The sequence below is a fragment of the Zonotrichia leucophrys genome, chromosome 1, assembly GCF_028769735.1.
Source record: "Zonotrichia leucophrys gambelii isolate GWCS_2022_RI chromosome 1, RI_Zleu_2.0, whole genome shotgun sequence".
In the NCBI taxonomy this organism is placed as follows: Eukaryota; Metazoa; Chordata; class Aves; order Passeriformes; family Passerellidae; genus Zonotrichia; species Zonotrichia leucophrys.
This window is the reverse complement of record NC_088169.1, coordinates 64091990-64101687: the sequence shown is the minus strand read 5'-3', so window position 1 is coordinate 64101687 and position 9698 is coordinate 64091990. Positions and strand designations below refer to the sequence as shown.

Genomic DNA, 9698 nt, shown 5'->3' with positions numbered 1-9698 from the left:
TTAGATTTGTATTTATATCAGGACTCATTATTTCCTCCAACTCAGTCCAAGAATTACTGAATACCCTGTGGAGGGTAACAGCATCAGCAGCCTGACTGCACCGCATTCTTCTTTGCATTCCTCTGTGATACTAGTGAAGAAATAATCAGCAAAATATTCCAAAGGCATTTATTTATTTCTTGCACATATATTAAAAATAAAATCTTACAAAATAGGGAACCATATACTGAAATATATCATCTTAATTCATACATCAAACATTTTTTAATGTAAGCTAGAAAAATAGAAATTTCATTTTGGACCCATATAATAATCTTGCTGTATTCCTAAAAACGATGTTAAAAAATTATTTTTCCTTAAAAAGAGAAAGTGCACATTGCTTCACCAGACTAAAAAAAATAATTCAGTGCAAATTCCTAAAACAGGCATTCAGATTACATTTCCTTTCATATATGATTTCTAAATAGTGAATAGTTCAGGTTTTTCATATTCTGAAACAGAGATGAGCAGAATCAGTTGAAAAGAAAGTTGAATAAGCTATTGCCTCTGTCCTGGAATTTAACTTCCAGCAAGGTCAAAATAAACTCTTATTGGAGCTCTTCTTTACTCAAAGTTAGGCAAAATTTGCTAGTGTTGATGTAAAATACTTCTTTACATTTTATCTAGAACACTTAAAATACATTCAAGCTTTACCAAGCATTTTGGTTATTTGCTGTAGGCATCTGTGAACTGTCACAGCTGGAATTTACAGAAGTAAAATTAATTCTGTTCAAAATCCTGTCAATTACTAACTTTAAAAAGTTCTTCAGCAAGGAGTTATATATTAACAGTGGTTTGATATACAGGTATTTAAGTCAAAAACATCAGACTGCATATGACACAAATCACTTCAGGATCTCATTAGCATCCACTTTCTGCATGTTTTATGTAGACTCAGGCTGACATTTTGGTTGAAGCTCACTCCACAGAAAATAAAGGATAATTAGGTCTTTTTTTTTAACCTGAAAAATTACATAGGTTTTGGTTTAGTTCTTAACACAAAATGTACATGTTATTTTATATACGTTTGTAAGGATTCAGTCCCTTAGAATAAAAGAAGTAAAATAAAAAAATACAGCTTCTCCATCAGTCCTTCTGAACATACAACCAACTTGAAGCATTAGCACTTAAGAGTCACACTGTCCACACAACCTGAGCTAGCTGTAAAACTGGTCAGCGTTGGACAAAATAATGTAAATCAAACTCAGTGAAATTACTTTTAGAAATGTAAATGTCCTATAAAGAGTCGATATTGGGTTTTTTCCCATTTTGGTTGATTTTTTGACTGAACATTGGACTTTTGAAAAAGAAAGAAGAAATTGCATAAAACATGCTATACAAACATATTTTGCTACACAGCTTCTAAAACTTGTAATTACAGTCACTAAAAGCACACATTCTATTAAAAAATGAGTACAAAACATAGAAGATCAAGTATTTAAGACTTGCTCAAGGATGCAGTTGGTCTGATCTTGCAAAATACTTGGGCAGGTGCTTAATATTAAGCATATGAGTCATTGTGCCAAGAGAGATTTTATGGTGAACACTAATGCACAAATATTAGACTGGCTCTTCCACTTCAAGATAAGCATGGACGTAAGTGCTTTGCTGGATATGGATCAGGATGCTCAGCACCTAACAGGGCTGCAGGCACTGATCCAGCAAAGCACTTACCCACACGAACAACACGGCTGACTTGAGGATCACTGCTCATGTGCTTAACATTAGGCATGCTCGTAAGTGCTTTCCTGGAAGGGCCCGATAGACCAATCGTGTGTGAGCTATAAAATTTGAAGCAGAGTATGTTTAACACACCGCATATTTAACAATGCTAATCTGCTGAGATTTGCTATTTCTTGGAACGGGGCATGTCCGATGTCAAACATTTATTTTTCAGAAAGTGCGTAAAAGAAGCCATCAAAAGCAGCTTTGTGATTATGGAGAGTTACAATAATACAAGTGAGTCTTCTTAAGCTCCTTTCATTTCTTCTTTGCATGTCTTTTCTCAGGCATCTACAAAGTAAAGAGAAAACCCTAATCAAAAACATTACTTTATTCAAATAACCATCCATGCATTTAATTTTGCCTCAATAAACATCACGTCAGATGCAATTGAACACCTGAAAACAAGCACACTGAACCCTTCCAGATTTCAGATCTGAATGCAAGCTCTGCCAACTATACCACCTCTTCCACTGAAAAATATTCAAATCACCAATCACTTCTACAAATAGAACTAAGTTTATTACTTAAGACTGAAAATGATGTGCCAGTTTGACCCTTAAATATCCCTAAGTCAGTGCTTGAATTTCCATGTTTTCCATGCCCACTGATGTCAATCCATTTTCTATGCAAAGTCCAAAAAAGTGAAAATGTGAGAGCCGTTTAATCCCAGATAAACAACTATAAAATCATCACAGCTCATTAGATATTTACATGAACATGTAGAGATGTCATGTTAACCCAGAAAAAGAAATAAAGTAAAACCACATTTCTATAACAGCCCTGGCATGTTGCTCTATGCTATGCTAACCAAAGAAGAAATAGCAAAGAAACACTTCATAATGATCTACTGCTACTGCTGGCCAAGCAGGGTAACTATATTTAAATCCTTATTGTGGTAGGAAATATTGTTTTATGCACTTGGCACCTTATGCTCTTCATAACTTCTTACAGATACATGTCGAGGAAGTTTCAAACTTACTAAATGTACTTCTTGCTTTCCTAAAGGGAAAAGTTTTTGTTTTCATGTGAAAGTTCTAATGGTTTTTGGAAATGGCTTATTTTTCTTGTCATGCATAAATTCGTGCTTAACCAAAAGTACAGTCACTAATAAAATTACTATTATGGTAAGTTACAGCATAGCTGACAGCTGAAGTCGAGATGTGGCACTAAAGCAAAATGCATCCCTGCACAGAAGAAGAACTCTAGACTCAGTCCTTGAGCACAGCAGCAGATGTGAACGGCATGCATAGAGCAAGAAAAAATGAAATCTGGTACCTGAGAAGTACCAGAAGGTCAGCACAAAGGCCTCTCATCTGTATCACATTTGTTCTCTCTCTGTCCCAAATTCTGACCAGAGAAACTGGGACTTTTTCATAGAAGGTTCTTGAACAGCTCAGTCAATGAAAAGGCGTGCTTGGAAAGTTTATTTCACAAAATTTTTGAACTGTTAAAATCCAAATTCCTAAAACTAGCATTTTTAAATATTCAGAAGAGCTTCTACCATGTATCTGTTCTGCCCCATAGTTCCCGTTTTGAACATAATCCTCTCCCATTCCTGGTTTTCCAACAAGAACCCATCCCATGCTTGTCTGCTTTCTCAGCATTTTCTAGAACTGGCTTTTCATTAATAGATACAAAACTCCTTTTTTCTACAAAAACACTCCCTAACTAGTTGCTTACTGCACAGAACTTCTCCCTTAACCCAGCAGAATGTGCCTGATATTTCCCTTTCCTTTTTTCCCATAGCATCATCCTACATTTTTGATGGGTGTTTTTCAAAATTGCCATCACTTTGGCATCCCATGATTCTACTCACATGAATATGGGAGGTTGAATGTTTTCTGGAATTTAACCCTTCCAGTTCACAACCACTATTGCTTGTTCTGGGGTCATCAAATGCTATTTATTATCAGAGATAATAATTCTGTAGATTTCCAAGTATTTTCCTCTATCTGGAATTCCAGCCATGCTGACCCTCTGTGCATTTGCAAACTACATCTGATACTTTGTAAAAAACATCAGTTTGAAAAGCACACAAAACCCAACAAGAACTACAAAACTGCACAGAACACATGGCAAGACTTCTCTTTCATTTCTGGCTGGAATAGAGTGCTACAGAGCTTTTTAACCTAACAGACACCATCGTAATCCAAGGGTTGTAAATGACAGCAAATAAGTTTGAAGTGGAAAAATGGCATAGTTACTCAAAAAGGGGAAATGCCTAATTTCTCTAAAACTTGCATGATCAAGGGATACAAGCAGATTCTTTACTGAGCTGAAGTAGCAAAGACTGATGTGTTTTAAGAGTGTCATTCAAAAACAAACATCGTAGCTGATCTACAGTAATGACTCAGTGCAACAACTGATGGATGACATTGATTATTGTGCAGAATTGGCTAGATCGGTACAAATGATCCCAATGACTCCATCTCTTTTTCAATTCTGAGACTGAGGGAAGCCACATCATCAGCTATCCCTCTAAATATACAGGAATAGTCTGTAATGATGAAAGAACATAGAAAAGAGTGGATAGTGCATTTTAAGTAACAGTCCTACCTTGTGCAAAACTTTGTAAAACTAAACCTTATCTAAGACACTCATACTTAAGCTTTTGAATCCAATGCCAAACAGGCTTCTTAAAAAAACCCCACCCATTCTTGCCTTTAAATCAATTTTTCCCTGATTATTTTTGTAAGGACCTCTTGACCTTGGAACTAAACATAAAAATACCCCTATATTGCTATGCGCTAAGAGATTTATCACGTAAAGCCAAAGAGATGCCAGAACTCTTTAAGGATTAAAATTTATATACAGGAAAATACCAAAAGCACTTAAAAAATGTGCTGAAACACAACCTAGCTTTTGAAGCATACAGCAAATACAGCAAGCACAAGTTTGTTACACAAAGCACTTTATTGCATTACATGTACACTGACATTCATTGCCATTTGTTTCCAGCATATTGAAAACGCCCCAAATCCCAATACAGAGAGTATCCTTGCCTCGATAAAATACCACCAGTGACAACCCTTACATCAACGCTTACATTTGGGTCAAAATAAAAATGCAATGATGCCATCCTACTCTGATGCAACACTGGGTAAAAAACTTCAGAAAGTTTTAAAAAAATAACGCTCCTTATGAATTTAAGAAAAAAAATCATCAAAGGTGGACAAGTTTTTGACCTAGAATGAAGTGTAATGGAGAAAACTCCATGGTGGGCTTTACTGGGCTTGCGCTAGAAGGAGCAGCAGCACAGTCTAGTACCCTGCTAAGCCTTGCTTCTAGCTCACAGCACCATGTTAATGCAGCTGAGCCATCTTCTCAATCCAGGCTGGAAAATCAGATATCATGGTACTGCCTTGCCTCACTAAGGACCAGCAGCTCTGTGCCCAGCCAGCTGACAGACCTCTCCATCACACTCGTACCCAGACATGCCCTGCATACACTATACTAACAAAAAACTCCCGGAGACTTCTTTAGCTTAACATAAAAATAACCATTGTATGAAATTCTTTAAAGAATAGGTCTTCATTTTGATGTTTTAGGTTTGGAGCTGAAGAAAGCAGAAATGGATTTCATTCCACTCTTATCAACTTTGGCCAGAGCCTTCTGTGCTGCAGACATCTTGGTGTTTGCCTGTGAGTGAAATGATAAACAGAAACAGTTAAACAGCAACTCCATAGGGGGGAAATAGATGCTTCAAACTCCTAAATACAGAAGTCAAACAATAAGTTGAATTGTTTTTTTAGTATACGGTTGTAAGGATAATGTGATGCAGGCTTTGAATAGTAGGAGAAAAATATTAAAAAACAAATTTGAGATTATTCAAACTGAAGAATACTTGTCTTGAATTACTTAACCTCAAACAAAGACAGAAAACCAACTACAAGGAGAAGGAGGTGAAACATCTCTCCTTTCTGCAGGACGAGGTATCCCAAATCAAACGTTTACTTTGGGATAATCCCTGAGTGTACATTAATAGGAATAATGCATGCAATAGAACAGACGCATTCTGTACCCTCCGACTCAATCTCATGATTATGCTGTCAGCAGGCTGAATTACAGACCTGCATTACGGATGATGAATAATTCACACTGATTTACTATCAAAGACTATGCACAGTGAAATAAAGGGAAAAGGGATTAAGAACTAGGAATGAAAAAGGTAACTAACGTTTCCAAAGCACTTTTGAGGCCACTGGGACAACTTCCCAGACTTCTATGCCTAAAACACATTTTATGAACCACATTTTATAGAGCCAACCTCTTTTCTTTCTTGTATTTTAAAGCGTTATGTTTTAAATCTCTAGCTGCTTTCCCTATTAAGAAAACTTTGCATTGACCTTTCCTTATGATACTCCTCAGTCTGCAGGACTTCCCAATTACAGTACTAGGGATCAGCTAGATGGTTATGGATATGATGGAGATAGGCAACAACTGTAAGATTGTCTGTGTTACTCTACAAATAAAACCACTGCCAAAGTATTTTAAAAAGAGTAGTATACTGTACAGAGTCCAAGGGCTATCTTTTCTTTCCCAGATTCTCTCATCAATGTGCATTATTACTTCAGAAGTAAATCTTATTTAATGTTAAAATGAATTATCTCTCCTCAGTTTACTTCTATCATTATGCTAAGTTCAAAAGCATATAATGTGGGGAGGGGGGAAGCATGATATTTAAACTATTTATCACCTTCACTTAGGGGGCAATCCTCCTACTTCCAAACTAGAATGTGCAATGAGTAAAAAAAAAAAATCTGGGGTTTTGGGGAGAGGAAGGAATGCATCTGTCACCAGCTGCTTCTCTTTGTAAAGGGATAACGAGTAGTCAGCATTAGACTGAAGGTCACAAGACCAGCACAGCGGGCCTTCTCAGTTCCCCACGGATTGGAGGAAGATTCATTTTCTTTCAATGTTCAGAGAAATAAGCCAGTACAAGCCTCAAAGCTTTGGCAGACACAGACAGGATCTATTTCTTTTCACATCTCTGTTGCTCTCCTAGGAATAGTACAGTGGCAGGCACCGCTGGACTCAGATTTGGATTGGCCTCCAAACATGCGTTGGAGCTGGCAATCAGTAAGTTCTGTGTTGACTTAACTTCATTAAGTTGACATAAGTAAGTGCACAAGCAATATTTCTAGGTAAAAATAAAGCCTGTCCTAGCATCCCTTGGAATTTAAGTAAATGCTGCCATCTTCATTTCTTTTTTGAGTAACTGAAATTTACCAGTTGCTATCACTAAGCCACAGGATTTCTCATCTAAAGATCTCAACGAGCTTTGCAAACATTAGCCAAACACCTTAACACGTGTCTGAGTCTGTGAGGCTCACTGGAATGTTAACTGGTGAAATACAGCCTGGCAGCAGTAGTACAAAACAGTTCAGAATACGAAATTAAAACTGTCACATTAAACCTGAAAGAAAAGTTCAAAGAGATATAATTACAGATGTCAGACAATTTTGTATTTGTTTTGTATTAGTGATGTGTTTTGAAGGAGAAAGTTATGCACTCTGTGCTAGTATTTGCTATTCATCTACACTTCAACAAAACATGTATGAATGCAAGGCTTGCTTACCTTCTTGGTTTTCAGATTGTCACTGTTAAATTTAGTATAGTCTTCTTGTGGTTCCACAGGGACATCTGACAATTTCCTTTTCTGAAATGTTAGAGTGAGGAAGTTGCTCTGTCAACCACTTTTATGATGTACACACAGGGAAGTTCAAAGCTTTGGCTTTAAACGTAACCATAGCACCAAAACAGGACTGGCAATCAACTGAAGAATCTGCAGCAAGAGTGGAAGATTTCTGTCTGCAATCCTCTTCTCTACATGTGAATATAAACCATCCTTACAGCATTCAGAAGAGAGCATTCAGTGTCAGGGGAAGCATTTTCTTCCTAGCCTTCTGACGAATGACTGCTAGAAATCAGCCATGATTGTGACTTTGGTGTCAGTCTATTTAGAGAGCTTTCTGGAGCAGCTGTTGGAAGTCAGTGCCTGACAGTCAAGGAACTGTGGTGCTTATGATCTCATGGACCTGTGCAGCACCTCCAGTGTTGTATCTATCTGCCAGCACATGTGGATCATCATTTAGTCTGTTGTCTGTTCACAACCTTTAGAATTAATTAGCTTCTACAGGCTGGCAAGAGTGAAACACTGCCATAGCTCATTTATCACTTGAATCCAACAGTATATTATGGAAGTTTGACTGCATGTGCTGTGTGACTTCTAACTTCAGAAATAATGCACGTGAACGATTCTAAGCACTCCACATGATCAGGCAGTAAAAATGAATATTTCTTTCCATAAACTGTGAGCATGTGTTTAGTTTAAAGGTGAAAACATTCTGGTATGTTTCCAAAAGGGAAAAAAAAGTATGTAGTATTTTACAACACTGTATTTTTATTATTATTATATATCTGATATTACTACCCTGTCCTTAATATCCTGTGAAATCTAGACCATGGACTTCCCAGCTTTTGTGCCAAAGAGAGTGATTTTGCAAGCAACTTGGATGGTACCATACATTTTAAGATCCTGTTTTATTCATTTTGTTTATGGTGCTTCTGATATCTCTCTCTCTCTCTCTCTTCCCCTCCCTCTCTCTGTTTGGCACAGAAGTCAGGTCTGCAGCCTAGATTTCTCAGCTCTTAGAACCAGATCCAACTGAAGCCTTTTCTTCTGATTTCAATGGAATCTGGATCAGCCTCTTTAGGAGGCTGTTTACTGTGCTGTGATTACATTTTCAAATGACAATCTAATGAAGAATTACTTTTCTCCTCTTTTTGGAATCTGATAAACAAGTTTTTAAAACTCATAACAAAAATGTTTGCATTTCAGCAAAACATTTGCTGTTTAGTTGTAGCAAAGCCTACATATTCTTTGTAAATGTCTCTCATCATCTGCCAATAGCCAGACTCCCTGTGCTGACAAACTGGACACTGTGATGATTACAACACAAGATCAACGGCTTACAATTAATACAAAGAACATGCAATTTTGATTTAATTATTAAATCACAAAGACCAGGCTGCACCCAGCTTGTTCTTGTTCAAGAAAGAGAATGTGTCATTGCTTTTCGGCTGATCACTGAAGTTTCTACATCTTTCCTCCCTTCACAGTTAAATGTAATTTACAAACATGCAATTATTTTTCCAAAACAGGAAATGCATGTTAGAACCTTATTTTGGAATAATCATATATTATGTCTGATAATACACCTTGTCCTCATGAAGAGAAATGTCAACACAAGTGATTAGAAACAGTCTGAAGGAGACGAAGTTTCCATGTATAAGCCTACCTTGCTCCTCTGAGATTGTGAAATAAAGGAGTGTTTTAATCTCTGAAGTTGCAAGGACTTAAACACAGAAACATCATACACACCCTGGTCAGTGCTCTGGAAATTAATCAAATCCTCAGCAAGGTCTCGCTACCCAACAACTGAACAGTTCTAAGCCTCATTTCCTCTGCAACCAAACTGCTGAAATAAAACTGTTTTTAAAAATAGATTCTCAGAACTATCCCAACGGTATAAGAGCTATTCGTACACAATATGGAATGTACATCACATGCAGTTTAATACAGTTGTTTTAACATGCTTATATAGCTAATGACTATCAATTGGCTCCTGATGTGTACTTAATATTTCTTACAACACATAAAGATAATTCTTAACTGAATCAAAGGGCCAAGTAACTGTGCAGCCAGAACAACTGTCCAGCCACATGGAAATAACATATCTCTGGATATCCATTGGAGAACAAATGCTATTAATAACAGTAGGGCTCAATTATTCCTCTATGTGCTAGCTGACATGCTGCTAAACAGAATAGTCACTGAAGGAGCCAGAACTGAGGGGTTTTTTAGACTTTGTTTCAGTAAGTAGCAGGGACATTGCAGGAAAGGCCAGCACTATAGGTAATCTCGTTTCAGC

At 37.0% G+C, this 9698-nt stretch overlaps 1 protein-coding gene across 4 annotated transcripts in view; it reads right to left on the bottom strand.

The window, feature by feature from the left end:
* Positions 1-215: 215 nt before the first annotated feature.
* RNASEH2B (ribonuclease H2 subunit B) overlaps positions 216-9698 on the bottom strand; it is a 41951-nt gene continuing 32468 nt past the window's right edge. For 2 of the 4 annotated variants that reach the window (XM_064715118.1, XM_064715127.1), the window contains exons 10-11: positions 7343-7423; positions 2083-5403 (exon numbers count right to left, since the gene is read on the bottom strand). In XM_064715118.1, coding sequence (XP_064571188.1) covers positions 5296-5403; positions 7343-7423 — 189 coding nt within the window. In that variant the 3' untranslated portion in view covers positions 2083-5295. The other 2 variants (XM_064715144.1, XM_064715137.1) reach the window with 2 other exon arrangements.